The 17,086-nt window shown below is 39.4% G+C and overlaps 1 protein-coding gene across 1 annotated transcript in view; it reads right to left on the bottom strand.

Annotated features, from left to right (window-relative positions):
• LOC109204452 (zinc finger BED domain-containing protein 4-like) overlaps positions 1-15,045 on the bottom strand; it is a 35,472-nt gene extending 20,427 nt beyond the window's left edge. Inside the window, exons 1-2 of the mRNA XM_025896960.1 lie at positions 14,167-15,045; positions 13,813-14,031 (exon numbers count right to left, since the gene is read on the bottom strand). Of these exons, the coding sequence (XP_025752745.1) occupies positions 13,974-14,031; positions 14,167-14,951 (843 nt within the window). The 5' untranslated portion in view covers positions 14,952-15,045 and the 3' untranslated portion in view covers positions 13,813-13,973. The remainder of the gene's footprint in view (positions 1-13,812; positions 14,032-14,166) is intronic.
• Between the last annotated feature and the right edge of the window lie 2,041 nt (positions 15,046-17,086).

Here is a 17,086-nt window from a genome sequence, read left to right as displayed (position 1 = left end):
GTGAATGCATGTGAGTGAATGCGAGTGATTGGACCAAGGGGGGAAATAAATAAAATGTTGACAAACAGGAGGAGTGGAAGACTTAATTCTGGGGTTGCTGATGTTTCCTTTGAGTGAATTTCTGTTTTATTGATTGGGGTTAGACCATGTTATTACATTATAAAATGCTAAATGCTGAAAGGGAAACATTTTCTGATGTAACTCAGGTTACCATTAACAGAAGAAACACATGATAGATAACTGTTCTGTTTTAAGTTTTAGTTTTTGAGTGGGTTATGAAATGTAAAGTACAGGATGATTAAATTGATTTCATTCCTTAAACACAGGTTTTTAGGGCCGGAGCTAAGTATAATTGAGAGGAAGATTGCACCTTGCTGAGGTGCTTGGACAGACGACTAACCTTTTTTCCTTTTAAGTTTTTTAAGCCCGGGTGACGCATTTTGAGTGTTTATTTGAACACACGTCATGTGTTCACCTGAGTGTGTTCAAATAAAAGGGGGGAGTAGTTTAGGATCGTTTAATGACATTTTGGGGTTTTTGATAGATAGTTATTTTTAAATAAAGCTACTTTTAAAGTAAAATGTACTCAATTCGGTTTAGAGGATAAAATGTATTGATAAGAAGCCGTACACCAAACTTAAAGGGAATTGTGGGACATTTTGAATAAAAGACAAGTTTTGGGGAGAAAAGCATATTTCCCGAGTCAGGATTCTACGACAAGAAAATGTTTGATTTCTTTTTGATTTTCTTTTTGTAGGCTTTATGAAATAGATATTAAATAGATTTATTTCTAGGGTATAAAGGAGAGCTTGTTATGAGAATGTTAAAAGTGCCGCTGCCCCAAAAGGAATAGATCATACACAGGAATGATTTCATACACATTCCATTTTGTGCTTATTAAAGAAATGTTGCTCAAGTCAATAACTGAGGGTCAGAAGCTTTGTTTGGCGCGATGTCCAAGCAATTTATTGTGCAAGATGACAGAGCATTGAAGGCTGCGCACGCTTACAGACATATAGAGTTCATAAACACACATGACAGTATTGATTCCAGGCCAAAGGCCTGAAATCCATTTAGCATCTAACTGAATAGGAGTTTCGCTTGTAACTAAACGGTGACATGTAAAATATTGAGACAACACATGCAGCCCCACATGAGTTTTATTATATAAAATGCAGCTACAGAATAACGAACGCTTGTCGAAGTGACCAAGGTTTCTTTTTGCTTTAAACCAGGTCCAAAGGGGGGAAAGCTTATATATTTTGCTTAAGTCTGATAAAGTATAATTAGAATGTACCATTACATAAGAGCAGCAAAATGAAATAAAAGGCTGTACCAAAATAGGTTATAACACAGGAAATGTGAGTTTAAAATGAAGTTAGCGTTGGCACACGGAAGTTGTTTCTAGGCAGTTTTTAGCTATGATGAAATATATTCAGGAGTAATTGATTATATGCTTACACTTAGTTGATTAAAATGGTTGTTTTTTCTTTGATCCTTGTGTAGAATAAGTGTTTATGATGATTTCTATTGTGAAAGGTGATTTTTGGCCAGAGCTGTGACAGTACAGGATGTTGAATAGAGTGAACAACAGGAAAAGTATGACATCAGTGCTTTAAGACTGTTAAAATGCTGTAGATTGAGATGAGTGATGTTTAAGATTATATAGGAACAAAAGTCAGAAAGTCAAAACATAATTAGGTTCATGCTTTTGAATAAAGAGAAAATTGATGGACATAAGTGAGGGGAAGAGCATAGTAGGGAGAAGTTTTTTTTATCCCTTACAGTTAAGGTGAATCTAGTCTTAGACTAGGAACTACTCTGTGAATTATTGGTTTCGGTCATGCTTTCATTTGTTTTGGTGAGAGAAATTGTTGGGAAGGAAGTATTATTTTTTGTTATTTTTATTATTTCCATTTATTATTTTATTTTTATTAATTCTATTTTTATTATTTTGTTATTACTGTTATTACTGTCATTACTGTTGCATCATAATCATATAGCAAGCCTTTGCATTGACACATTTATTGAAGTATTGATACCGCATTCATAGGTTTAAATATATTAGCCTTTAGTACAGGTCTAGTAAGAATCACTTTAAATTGCTGAGCTGCAGGGACAGGAAATATACTCTGTGCCAAAATGAGACAGGAAACACTTCTGCAAGGCTTGCAGAAGTGAAACTGAAAGCAGTCTGAGTTGGTTTGTCATTTTATTATGCATTTATATCTCTGATTAAGCTTTGATTAAGTTTTAAGTAGTGGTATTAGATTGAAACATTTGTTTTATACATTTTACATAGAAGTTAAGATCATCACAACACAGGATGGCCTTAGCCTGGTTGCCTAAGTTGAGGTCAACTAAGGTGCAGAGAGCATATGCAAACTCTGTGCACGCACAGACAGACATACACACACATACACACACACACACACACACTGTTAGGGTGTAGGTGAAAGTTGACTGATGAAGAAGTAGATGCACAATGCGAGAGCTGAGCTGGCTTACGGGAAACCACCGGGGAGAAGATGGAAGCCAGTGTACTTTTAATTGTGTCACAAGTTGTCAAATAGAACATTTGTGGTTTTGAAACTGATGTATGTGATGACGCAATGAGGGGGCGTCACTAAATATACTCTGATGCATATAAAACTGTATTTTGATGTTTGGAGGATGAGATTTTGGGGCTGTCTGTTCATAGAGTCCGCTCATTCTCCCACGCGTGTTTTTTTCATTAAAATCATCGTCTTTACCCTTTGGACCAGTGTGGTTACTTGCATTCTGCCTGTATTTACTTCCCTATATTTTTGAACCTTAACAGGAGATGCCCTGATGTTGCCTGGGGACATGATCTAGCTAACCTTTTTCTTTCAGACAGGAATCTAGGTTTGATGAGTTGACACATGGGAGTGTCCATGCGTCAAGAGGAGGGGTCCAGAATTACAGAGTTACATGAAACTATGTTTTTCTATGTTTTCTAAACTATGTTTTTATGATTTTTGTGTGATTAACAGTTCATCAACGGGTATTAAACCTATGCAAGTGGTGCATCTGTGTTCAGATGAGGCTTTGATGGTCCATAAATGAAGCTCACTGAACTAAAGAATGTGGTTTGATGATGGTTTACATGCTCCCCAAATAGAAGTTTTTCCTCCTAGCAAGGAAATACAGGTGCAGCAGTTAAAGTATTGCTGAAAGGATCTCCTGAGAAATCTTCAGAGGCCCAGTGAGAAGCAAGAACCCATTCCAGGCAGAGCTGACAGCCCAGGCAGTGGTTGAGGTCAAAGGTCGAGCTGTTTGGGGCCCATCTTCTGACGAAGTTGTGTTTTTGTATTTTCCTACTCAGTTGTATATAGTATTTGTATTTCTATTTTATTCTATTGTATATAGTATTTTATTTTATTTTATTGTATTTTATTGCATTCCAGTGTTTTCTAATTTCTGCTACATAACTTTGCACTTTTGCTGTAACAAAACAAATTTCCCACCTGTGGGACTAATAAAGGCCATCTTATCTTATCTTATCTTATCTTATCATGAGATCAGACTTTGGAGCCACAGCAAGGACCACGAAGCTGCGAAGGATGAGAGCTGTGCCAAGGGGGCTTTCCAGAGGCCAACAGAGGAGATTGTGGACGACAGACGGGCACCTGAAGGATGAGGGGAGCGTGCCAAGCTCCATCGACAGCGCAGGCGGAGTTCGAGGATGACATCATGATTCTGTGAAAAGCACAGGAGCCAGAAGCTATGGTGGTGATGACAGCAGTTTCCTATGAACATCACCTAATGCTGTGTCACTATACTGTGCATACGATTACACTCTGAAGACTGCTGGGATCATAACAGCAGTAAGATAACTGGATCCAACACCCTTTCCACAGGGTTTTCCTGCAGAGGATGGACAATGGAGGAGTCATAAATATCCCCCACAGGACAAGAAGGCCTGAAGTGAGGTGATGGGGGTTGGCAGAGGCCATAAAACTAGAGTGTTGACGAGGTCTGCAGCTTTCAAGATAGCTGAGACCCATGTTGACAAACGGCAAACTCAACTGGTATGTTTGAATGTCTACATACATTTGGACTCTGGTCCTATGAACAGTGATGGAAACAACTGGAAGACACATTTATGACGCCCTGCAGAACTTAAACCGCTCTGCAGAGAGACGTGTGATTTACATGTCTTGCGGAGGAGCACCACCAAGCTGGAGTGATCTTGAAAATGTTAATTTCTCTTTTGACCTCTCCAAAAGTTGAATCTGTTCATCTGGACGTAGCGTTTTGTGGGAGAAACGTTTCGTCACTCATCCAAGTGACTTCTTCAGTCGAGACTGAAGAAAGCTGTTATATTAGCACTCGGTGTATTACTAACATAACCACATTAACATTATTGACACTCGCTGACTTTTAATAGTGTTAAGAGAATATGGTATATATGTGATCAGCTACATGAAATGTATTATCATTAAGCACATTTCTACATGACTTTTCACCTAGTAACTTGTGTGTTGAACCTCTGCAGATACTAACCGCATCCTGTTGTTCTGAACATTTAGATGTAGAAGAAGACCAAGCTCAGCTCTATTACAAGAACATACAGACGTAGAAAAGGGAAAGTCCCGCTACTGGAGTGATGATGTTATCTATGTAACACACACACACACACACACACAACAATCTTGTATGAGAGTCATTCCACGAGAATGGCTAAAATTGGACTTGGATGTTTTCACATTTTTTACCAAAATATATTATTTATATGTATATCCCACATCATTAAGGATATATTTAACTATCAGAAAAATGTATTTTCCCATCTCAGGCATTAGTTTTCTTTTATTATTGATCATATTTTCAAGATGTAGTGACTGTAATTCTTCAACCCCGTTATGGACACTTTGGAGGGTCTCTGAATATTATCATAAAATGTATTTCTAGAGAAATCAATATGTTTACATTAATTAGATGTCCCCCATACTAATTCAATAATTTTACATAGAAAAATGACATAAAATCACACATTTTTACTCTCTTAAAACCTGAAATGTAACTAATGAGTGAAAGCAATCTTATCATTTTTCATCAAAAATTTAGTTTAACTAAGAATTTTAATCAAAATCAATGATCATTTGATAGCGCTCAATATTTTAGACAGAAATCCCCAAATATTAAATTATTTTTTCAACATTTTAAGAAAATAATATATGAAAATGTAGGTGTGACAGGGTTGAGACTAGCATAACAGGGTTGAAGATGGTAACAGGGTTGAATAGACAAATACAGCTTTACATATAAACAGTTGTTTACTCTTAAATTCAATGTATAGGACTTTCCATTAGCATTATATCTCACTTTGTAACCACAGGAAGGACACCAGATACAAATTGCAGTAGAATTAAGTTTTATTAATCTAAAGTAAAAACAACCACAACCGCATATTAACAACTAACAAACATTGTAAAGTGAATTGCTCAAATGTAACATAATGCATGTGTGTGTGTGTGTATGTGAGGGTGGGTGTGTGTGTATGTATGTGAGGGTGTGTGTGTGTGTGTGTGTGTGTGTGTGTCTAGGCATCAGAGAGCCTCATGAGGTGTGCTAAAAGTCACCTCATCCTTGCTCCAATAACATACAATTAAACTTGATGAACTGGTTAAACTAATAACAATAATAATCAGTTAATGATTTCAGTGTGTCTGTCTGTATCAGCGCCTGTGTCTGTGTCAGAGTGTTTTTGCATGTGTGTGCCTGCATCAGTGTGCATATCTGTATATATGCATGAATGTGCATTTTGTTTCATGAATTCATCTTGTGAGTCGGTTCCACACCTCTTTCAAGACTTCCACATGGCACTTTGTCACAGCCCGTGGGGGTGGAATGAGTTCAAGGACATTATCAAACAGGTACCAGAGGATATCATCCTGATGCGGCCAGAACAATCGGTTTGACCCAATACGATGCATGCATTTGACCTGGACTTGTGTTGTTTGTATGTTTAGAATGATGCCTGGATACAAATCATCGTCATATCTAAGTATACACCATTTGCCAATCAGCTCTGGACTTTCCCAATGGATTTCTTTTTCTGGATTCCCCCCACCGCCTGTCTGTGATACAGCCGTTTCTATCTTCTGGCCAAAACTGCTTCCGGGTTGTGCACATGCAGCTTATATCACGAACCATCAGTTCTCCTGGAGCTACAGTAGTGACCTGGTGAATTCTCATGGTTCCAGGAACAGCTGGTATCTGCTTCGGCTTTTTCTCCATAGCTTCCTCGACATCTTCACTTTTCACAAAGAACAGTTTCACACTTGTGTTTGTTTCAGACAAGGCCCTGAATAACTCTTCTGCATCTGGGATGTCATGCCCCTTTGCTACCATCATGTTAGCTGCGCTTTTTAAGGCTCCCCCGACACCATCTGGTGCTCCTTTTCCATGACTAGCCTCGAAAAAATTCCAAGAACCAGCCTTGAATCCCCTTCTGTCCAGTTCTGTAGTGAAAAGGTAGAAGTTTCTTCGTTGTTTGTATCGTGTACAGGTCCGTCTCTTAAACAGTGCAGCACAGACACTTGTGGATGTTGGCCTTGAAGGTAGTCTAGCACAGGATTCAGGTGCTGCCATAATCCTGGAGGGCCTTCATGTCTACTGGGGGAAATAGTGTTAAAGCACACAGGCTCTGAGAGTCCACCAACATGCAACACACCAGTATGAAGCGTAGCCTGCTGATGTGAAGCCCCAAAGTGGACCGCCTGAACTTGAGAACTGTATTTACAGCTGTAGTTTTCTGAGAAGTCAACATGTATCAAAGTCTCCTCCCCTGACATGTTGTTCTTCAGCTCACGCCAGAAGGCATACTGCTGCTTGATATTAAAGTGATGCATTTTAAATTTCTTTACAAAGCTCTGGAAGAGCTTAATGAGGTCCTCTTGTGTGCCTTCCACAGATTTCTTGACTGTCACCTTGACAGTTGCCTCCATCTCTCACGCTCACTCTGCAGGTATCTCTCCCTTCTTTCAGGATCAGCTTTAAGGCGTTCCCGATACTTCCTTTGCCTTTCTGCTGCTGTTGTTGGTGCTATCTTACTTGCATCCTTAACATGGAACATAAATCACATTCAGCATGCATGCAGTATAAGAATGGTGATTGAATATAATAATAATAATTTAAATAATTGGATAACTTAACAACCAAAGTATTAAAATCTCAACCCCATCACAATCTCACAACCCCGTTACAATCAAAAACATAACAGGGTTGAGTGTGACGGGGTTGAGATTTTTGCACAAACTGGCCGCTGCTCAATGTAGTGCATACCAGACAGAGAGCAAATGGCATGCATGAAATTCAAAATCACCATATATTCATGAACTAACAAAAAACTTTTCCATAACTAATAGTTTTCTATCTTTTTTTCATGTTACGGTGTTGAGTCATTGAGGTTGACGACCACAATATCACAAGATAAATGACTAAAATAAAGGACAAGATGGGAACAACTTGCCTGTCTCTGTGGTCCTGTTGTCCAAAACACTTCAGTGATGTCACTTCCTGATGTATATGGAATTCTGGATAACACCATTGTATTTATGGGGGTGGGATCATTTGTGTAACGGGGTTGAGGGGTTAGTCAGGTACAGGAATAATTGTGATTTTAATGAATAATTAACAATTAAATTTGAAAAAAAGAAATATTAACAGCAAAAGAGCAAAAATAGATGTTTAGGTTGATATCAAAATTTATTGACTTTTTAAATAGTTTTATGTGGTATTTTCAAAGTAAACTTTCATCAAGGCCATGAGGGACATGACAAAATAGGTGGTGTCAAATGAAAAAACTGGATTATTTCCCATAAAAAGATAAAAATTAGTTCAGTTTTTTTACACTGTATTAAAGGGTACATTTCAATATATATGTAAAGCTGTTTAAATAGAAGGTTTGGTGACCCAATAGATGAAATACACCATAAAAGGTGAGAGGGACTCAAATTGTGCCATTTTCATGGAATGACTCATAAATAAAGGTCGCGGACAGACGTGGGTTGCAGTTCGTGCGTTCCATGACTGCCCCTCGCGAGTGAAAAACTTCTGCAGTGTTTGTGTGTTTTCTGACTCAGACGTCTCAACTGAAGAACGGCAGGGTGATTTAAAGAAATCCTCTGTCATTTAAATTGGTCCTTCGAGCCTAGAGATGGAAACAGCAGACTCGTTTCTGTGACTCCAATAAGGTCTGACTTCTGCATCCTGACGCCGTGGGTAAACCAGCACCGAAGTCTGTCGACAGCCCTCTCCAGGTAGAGGTGAAAGACCTGGGACGTAAGACAAATTCGGGTCCAGGCCGGTGTAATAGTACTGGTCCACGACGTTGGGATCCAGCCAGATGACCTGACAACCAGCAAAGGACAGCTGAGGGTGAGAAAACACTTTTTGGTTTTAAACCGCCGGAAGGGTTTAGAAGAATGCGCATAGGTCTTATCCGCCGCAAGGATTAATAGCGCATTAGGCTGACCCACTGCACGGGTGCACAAAAGAGAAGCGCATAGGTCTAACCCGCCGCAAGGGTTTGAAGAAAGAAGCACGTGAAATAGGTTGAGTTCGCCGGAAGGAACTAAGTTTAGATTGGTTCTAGAGGTAGCCGTCAAATACCTCGTGACAAATAAGGTTTAAGTTCGCCACAAGGAACTGTGTTTAGAGTGGTTTTAGAAGTGGCCGTGAAATACTTCGTGACAAATTAGCGCGCAAATGTCTATCTGTGTGTATGTATATGTGTTTTGTGTATGTGTTTTGGAAGTAAGTTGATTTTACAGCACAATACGCTGCTGAACTACTTCCATTGTTTGTTTGTTTTTTATTGTTTTCTTTGTGTATCCTGCAAAAGCTCAAGTACTGGTGATAAAGGGGAAAGGTAGAAGGGCGTGTCAGCAACCACCCCCGAGTTTAGTACCAGAGAAAGCTTTGCAGTTCTGTGATAATGGGGAATCAGCCCACAAAACTCACTGTTGACGAACAGTGGTTAGAGAGAAATGTCCAGGCGCCAGACAAATTAGTGCATATAGATGGAGAAATCCAAAGAACACCTAAATGTCCCACGTGGGAGGGAAAATGTATAACTGTATGTATAATGTATAACTAAATTATAAGAAACCCTCCAAGCAGAAATAAATACTGAAAAGGAAGCTAAAAAGAAATCAAAGCGTACACAAGAGTTGTATTTTAAAGCATGGAAAGAGGAATGAAGTGGAATAAACAAAAGGTTAAATTAAGGTTAACTTAAATTAAAGTAGAGCTTATCTAGTGTATTCAACATGATAATAGGAGATAATGGGAAGGATAACAACCTGTAAATTGGTACAAATGAAACAAATTGGGAAGACAACCATGCATGAAACCAGATAATTCACACGAAAATATATCAAATAACAAAGAGAGATGCATAAGATATATTAAGGCTGTGTCATTGGTCAGCCAAGGAAAAGTAAATGTCTCCAGCTTGGGAAGGTGTGAAGCTGCAGATTCACACAGACCCGTGATGGATACATAATAAAATCTAAAATAATAAACTATTGTATATTAGTAGTATAGTAGTATATTGTAATATACTATTGCTGTTATAATAAAGGAATAACAATACAATGATAACATTAATAATGACATACTATTAATAAGAAGAGGCACCTCAGTCAGTTATGATGTGAGGTGGAAGATTGTTAAAAGTAGTCTGATTCAAGCTTAAGGTTTGCTCAAACTCAGTACAAGGATATAGGAGATGAAGAAAATAAGGAAAATACCTCATTCTATAAATGCTGTCCGTTTAAATGGTCTTACCTGTAAACACTGCTGTATCCACCGGATTCCAGCCAGAGTGGATTCTGGAGTCTTCCACGCTCCTGTTAGTGATCCTCCATCTGGATGGATGATAACAAGCTTCTGAACAATCTAGCAGGTGGATGGCCCATATCTATGGGACTGATTTCTGCTAATAACGCCCATTGTATGGACTGATAACAGCCGAAGCGGGTGAATAAAGTCACCGTGTCGCTAGCTGTGCCATTACCCAGCATACACCTCTCCCTCCATAAATGCAATAAACGATACAAAAGTAATGGCCTATAATTAATTTACCTGCTGTACCTGATGTTTCTCAGGTAGTTGTTTACATTATATAATATATTGTGTTCAGTACACGTCACTACAATGTGATTTCGGAAATATATAAATATACGGACAACAAGCTCTTCCGCGGCAATCTCTTGTTGTCAATAAACAACGTTTAGGGAGCGTATTCAATAAGAGGACCCTGCACGTCAATTCTCGACGCCAGGGGGGTACCCTGCGCGCCGATAAGTGAAGCAGAGGGAGCCTGACCATGCGTCACACATTTGACGAGTTGGGAGTGAGAACGTGTTGGTATACCACACACACACAGAAAAATGCAATGAATTGGAAGACAGATTTTATTTTATTCTCTGCCAATAAAAAATAAAATATTAATAAAAATTACCAGAAAAATAAAATTTCAAGTGAAAAATAAACACTTCTCTTAAATGTCCACATTGTAAACAAACAAACAAAATAACTAAAGTATTTTGCAGTCTCAAGCTTTCAGACATAACATTAATGAACCTATTGCAGAGTATCCACATTGTGATTAAAAAACAAACAAACAACTGAACTCTTTGGGTCTCTTTCCCGCTTTCAGACTGAAAAATAAACACTTCTGTTCTGAATAAAACAAATAAAACTTGGGTTTCAGAATAAAATAAACACTTTTGTTAAATTATTGCACAATGTCCATATTATATCCAAACAAAATAACAGTGAACTATGTGGCACTGTCTACAGCTTTCAGATTCACATAACATTAATGAACCACCTATTGCAGAGTGTCCACATTTTAATCAAACAAAAAAACAGGAGAAATCTGCTCTCTCTTTCTAGTCCCTGTCAGGACTCTTGCTGCAGCATTTTGGATCAGCTGAAGGCTTTTCAGCGAGTTTTTAGGACATCCTGATAGTAAAGAATTACAGTAGTCCAGCCTGGAAGTAATAAATGCATGAACTAGTTTTTCAGCGTCACTCTGAGACAGGATATTTCTAATTTTAGAGATGTTGCACAAATGGAAGAAAGCAGTCTTACATATTTGTTTAATATGTGCGTTGAAGGACATGTCCTGGTCAAAAATGACTCCAAGGTTCCTCACAGCATTACTGGAGGCCAAGGTAATGCCATCCAGAGTAAGAATCTGGTTAGATACCATATTTCTAAGATTTTCAGGGCCGAGTACAATAACCTCAGTTTGATCTGAATTAAGAAGCAGAAAGTTAGCGGCCATCCAGGTCTTTATGTCTTTAAGACATTCCTGCAGTTTAACTAATTGGTGTGTGTTACCTGGCTTCATGGATAGATAGAGCTGCGTGTCATCTGCATAGCAGTGAAAATTTATGCTATGTCTTCTAATGATGCTGCCTAAGGGAAGCATGTATAATGTAAACAGAATTGGTCCTAGCACTGAACCCTGTGGAACACCATAATTGACCTTAGTGGGTGAAGAGGACTCTCCATTTACATGTACAAATTGGAGTCTATTAGATAGATATGATACAAACCACTGCAGCACAGTACCTGTAATACCTACAGCATGTTCTAATCGCTCTAATAGGATATTATGGTCAACAGTATCGAGCGCTGCACTGAGGTCTAGCAGGACAAGCACAGAGATGAGTCCACTGTCAGAGGCCATAAGAAGATCATTTGTAACCTTCACTAAAGCTGTTTCTGTGCTGTGATGAGCTCTGAAACCTGACTGAAACTCTTCAAATAAGCCATTCCTCTGCAGATGATCAGTTAGCTGTTTGACAACTACTCTTTCAAGGATGTTTGATATGAAAGGAAGGTTGGAGATTGGCCTATAATTAGCTAAGACAGCTGGGTCTAGAGATGCTTTTTAAGTAAAGGTTTAACTACAGCCAGCTTGAAGGCCTGTGGTACATAGCTGATTATTAGAGAGAGGTTGATCATATTTAAGATTGAAGCATTAATTAATGGCAGGACTTCTTTGAGCAGTTTTGTAGGAATGGGGTCTAAAAGACACGTTGATGGTTTGGAGGAAGTAATTATTGAAGTTAACTCAGAAAGATCAGTTGGAGAAAAAGAGTCTAACTTAACATCGATGGTACTAAAAGTAGCTGTAGATAATATTACATCTGTGGGATGATTATTGGTAATTTTTTCTCTAATGATAAAAATTTTATTTGTGAAGAAGTTCATGAAGTCATTACTAGTTAACGTTAAAGGGATGGTTGGCTCAGTAGAGCTCTGACTTTTTGTCAGCCTGGCTACAGTGCTGAAGAGAAACCTGGGGTTGTTCTTATTTTCTTCAATCAGTGACGAATAGTAAGATGTTCTGGCTTTGCGGAGGGCTTTCTTATAAAGCAGCAAACTATTTCTCCAGGCTAAATGATGATCCTCTAAATTTGTGACACGCCATTTCCTCTCCAGCTTACGAGTTATCTGCTTTAGGCTACGTGTTTGAGAATTATACCACGGAGTCAGGGACTTTGGATTTGAGGCCTTAGTTTTCACAGGAGCTACAGTATCCAGAGTCGTACGTATTGAGGAGGTAAAATTATTAACAAGATGATCGACCTCTGTTGGAGTAGCGTTCAGATAGCTGCTCTGCTCTGTGTTGGTACAGGGCATTGAAGATGATAACACTGGGTGGATTATATTCTTAAACTTAGTTACAGCACTTTCAGAAAGACATCTACTTTGATAAAGTCTACTCTCCACTGCTGTGTAATCAATTATTGTAAATGTAAATGTTATCAGGAAATGATCAGACAGCAGAGGGTTTTCAGGAAACACTGTTAAATGTTCAGTTTCTATGCCATATGTTAAAACAAGATCTAGAGTGTGATTAAAGTGGTGGGTGGGTTCTTTTACATTTTGAGAGAAGCCAATTGAGTCTAATAACAGATTAAATGCGATGTTGAGGCTGTCATTTTTAGCATCTACATGGATGTTAAAATCACCCACAATAAGTATTTTATCTGAGCTGAGCACTAAATCAGATAAAAAGTCTGAGAAATCAGAGAGAAACTCTGTGTAAGGCCCAGGTGGACGATAGATGATAACAAGTAAGACTGGTTTCTGAGTTTTACAGCTGGGGTGGACGAGGTTAAGCATCAGGCTTTCAAATGAATTAAAAGTCTGTCTTGGTCTTTCGTTAATTAATAGGCTGGTGTGAAAAATTGCTGCCACACCGCCCCCTCGGCCTGTGCTTCGAGATTTCTGGTAGTTAGAATGACTCGGGGGTGTTGATTCATTTAAACTAACATACTCATCCTGCTGCAACCAGGTTTCTGTAAGGCAGAGTAAATCGATTTGTTGGTCAATTATTAAGTCATGTACTAACAGAGACTTGGAGGAGAGAGACATAATATTTAATAATCCACATTTCACTGTTTTACTCTTTGGTTCAGATGTAGATACTCTATTGTTCGTTCTTTGTGATTTTTTATGTTTAAGTTGTTTGTTGCTGGTTTTTAGTTTGTTTTTTGTCTGTTTGGGAGCTGACACAGTCTCAATGGAGATGGGTTTTTGGGGGGGTAGCAGGAGGAGAGAAGCTGCAGAGAGGCGTGTAAGATTGCAACTCTGCTTCCTGGTCCCAACTCTGGATAGTCATATTTTGGGGGGTTTAATAAATTTAGCCAGGTTTGGGAACCGCACTTTATTAACCATCCAGTATTGTAGTGGTTTGTCTTCTCGTAAAATTGCGGCCTCTCCAAGATATGTCTCTAACTCTACACTGGAACCTACCGCAGCTCTGCCCACCGATGCTGATGCCTGCTCATCTGCAATTTCATCAAACATGCTGTCCAGACTAGTTGTGGGCTGGTCACTGCGTGCTTTTCTTGAAGGTGGTTCATTCAGGTGTTGATCCTCCTGCTTGTCTCCAGGCAACCTTAGCAGCTCAAGTTTTAGCATCTCCTTGGCATTTGCAGCAGTTGTGGTGCTGGAGAAAAATGGTTTTTATATCTAAAACAGAGAAAGAAAAAAGTTAGCTGACAATTGTCTTGCTTACCATTTTTTTTTTTTTTTGCAGTAACACAGTTACATACACAGTCACATTCACATACAGTCAAACAGTTACACACACAGGCACACACTCACCTGGGATCGAGTAGCGTGGCGATGCTATAGAGTGGGTTTTCCTCCACGTCAGTGAACCGCGTCCTGACAACTGCAGCCAAGGTTCCCTTCATTGCTTTGATCCCATGGTCGTCATTAGTCTCCCTTGTTAGAAATCTGTGGAGCACAGTGACGGCTGGAATGACGTCTGCAGCCATGGCATCTGAAGAGCTGACTTTTCGAGTTAACTCCTCGAATGGACCCAGAACAGATATCACCTTCTCCAGCAGTGTCCACTGGTGAGCTGTGAGAGTATCAGGGAGTCCATATTCAGACACAAATATTCCCAGAGCCCGTTTCTGCTCGATCAATGACTGTATCATATAAAAGGTGCTGTTCCAGCGGGTCTGAACGCCTTGCTGGAGCTGCTTCACGGGATGGTTGATCTGTAATTGAATGTCCTCGAGACGGGAGATGGCTAGAGCAGAATGTTTAAAATGTCCAACTATTTTGCAGCCAACTGCCACCGCATCAGCAACACTCTTCAGTGACAGAAGGCCCTCATGAACAACCAACTGGAGAGTGTGAGCAGTACAAGGTAGGCTGGGCAGCTCAGCATCACTCATGGCCTTTATCATATTTCTTGCGTTGTCCCGGAGCACTACGTGGACGGACATCTTTGGTATATCCCAGGTTTGAAGCATGCTATCGAAACCATTGCAGGTTTGGCTGGTGTGCGAGCCCCTGAACGACTTTGCATGTAGTGTTACTTGATGACAAACAAACTCCTCATCAATCCACTGCGCTGTTAAACTGAGGAGCGACATCGTTAGTTACAATAATTCACTCATTCTATCATTTACTGAACAGAAACAATGAACAGTTACATGCAGAGATGGGCAGTAATGCGTTACGTGTTACTGTAATCCAATTACAGTAATGCGTTACGTGTTACTGTAATCCAATTACTTTTTTTCAAGTAACGAGTAAAGTAAGGGATTGCTATTGCAAAAAAGGTAATTAGATTACTATTACTTTCCCGTAAGCACGCTGCGTTACTGCATTACTAAAACAGTGATTTTTTTTGTGAGTGTCTCATGACAGTGACGTAAGCGAGTGCGACGTTCAAGACAACAGCTGTGTGCAGATCAACAATGGATAATATATTGAGTGAGGGAGAGAGTATGAGCGTGCAGCGTTTAAAGCGTGGAAGTACTGACCTTACTTTGAGTTTGATTCTGTAAAAAGTGACAAAAACATTAGTGTCCGCTGTTTACTGCGTGGGAAGAAAACTTCTTTTTACAGCAAAAACCCCCCTAAACGTCCAAGCAAGGACCGAGTAGCTACCAGGGAAATTCCCAGAGCTCCAGTTCAGTGACATCTACAGTACATGTATCTTGGAGAGAATTGCTCGCTTTACACTGCTGCCAGGATGAGAGCTTACATAGTACAGATAGCTATGTGTGTTTTTACATCTGGATGAGAACAAGAAGAACAAGAATAGTTAAAACAACGGTAGCTAGCTTGAACAAACTACCATAAGTAATTCTTGAACTATGTTGATTTGGACGAATACTACATGAAAAACAGGGCACTTGGTTTGATTTGGCCTGTAAGCCAGGGTTAGGAACGGTGTGTTCACATGTTGGTGCTGCACTCTGAGCTCTTCTGTCACCTGTAAACAAACACAACTAAGAGCACAACAGCTTTCTGGAAGTTAAGCTCAAAGATGTTTAAAGGAAGGCTGGAGAGCAAATGGCCACATTACTGTTTTTGCCCACCAGATGGGCGGGTCCCAGTAGCTCTGCCATCATGTGAAAATAATGGATAATTATAACTTCCACCTTAAAATTATGTAGTATGTAGTCCATTAATAGAGATAGATTAATTAATTAATGGCAGGACTTCTTTGAGCAGTCTTGTAGGAATGGGGTCTAAAAGTCACATTGATGGTTTGGAGGAAGTAATTACTGAAGTTAACTCAGAAAGATCAATTAAAGAGAAAGAGCCTAAGGAAATATTAATAGTATTGAAAGTAGTTGTACATAATGTTTCATGTGTGTTTTTAACAAGAAGAAGAAGAAGAATGTCCTTGGCACCACGATGTCAGAGCCTTCACTTCATCCATGTAGGCTGCCTTGTTGGAGATGGTGCCCAACACCACTGTGTCGTCAGTGTTTGGCATCCCTCACTGCATGCCGCAAGCTGTATGAAGCAGCTTTGGCGCGCATATGGCCAGTGGCGAGACCGGCATTGTAGGTGGTCCTGGTGTCCACTGGAGCGCAGATTGATCTGTCCACCCACTGTTTCAGGTTAAGGAATGTCACAACTCGTGCAGTGGGGATTGTTGGAGATTAGACAGTTTAGGCCTCAAATACTTCGGGCCATATTTAAGTATTTTGCTATGATCTTTAATTTGAGTTTCTATTTATAATCTTGATTGTTTTATGTTGTAATGTAAAATAATATGCTCCACAAATTTGTCCTGCTTTGTTAATCTATTGGCTTGTTGTAAAGTGTTGGTAGGTGTTGTAAAGGGGGTGTGTTAGGCACGATGAAAGGTTAAGCAAGTAAGCAGGACGTGGAGCAATGGTTTTCTGATCGTTGTTGGTTATTGTTGTTTAGTTATAACAGAACAGAAATGTAAAAGGAGCCCCCGCTGGAGGCATTTGTTTTGTACGTCTTGATGCATTCTCAATCATCCAGGAAAGTAAATCTCCAAAAATTGAATCTGTTGAATCTGAGACTGAAGAAGTCACTTGGATGAGTGACGAAACGTTTCTCCCACAAAACACGTCCAAATAACAGATTCAATTTTTGGACATTTGTTTTGTACTTTCGGTTTGTATGGAGCAAATAAATGTTTTCCTTTTTTATATTTGCCTTCTTTTTGCGACCGAAAGGTATACAAGCCATCTAAGAAAGGCAGGAGTCAGAAACCTTATGTCCTGTAGAAGCGGCA

Source organism: Oreochromis niloticus, linkage group LG12 (genome assembly GCF_001858045.2).
Source record: "Oreochromis niloticus isolate F11D_XX linkage group LG12, O_niloticus_UMD_NMBU, whole genome shotgun sequence".
Classification (NCBI taxonomy): Eukaryota; Metazoa; Chordata; class Actinopteri; order Cichliformes; family Cichlidae; genus Oreochromis; species Oreochromis niloticus.
The sequence above is the reverse complement of the archived record's forward strand: the minus strand, read 5'-3'. Positions and strand labels throughout refer to the sequence as shown.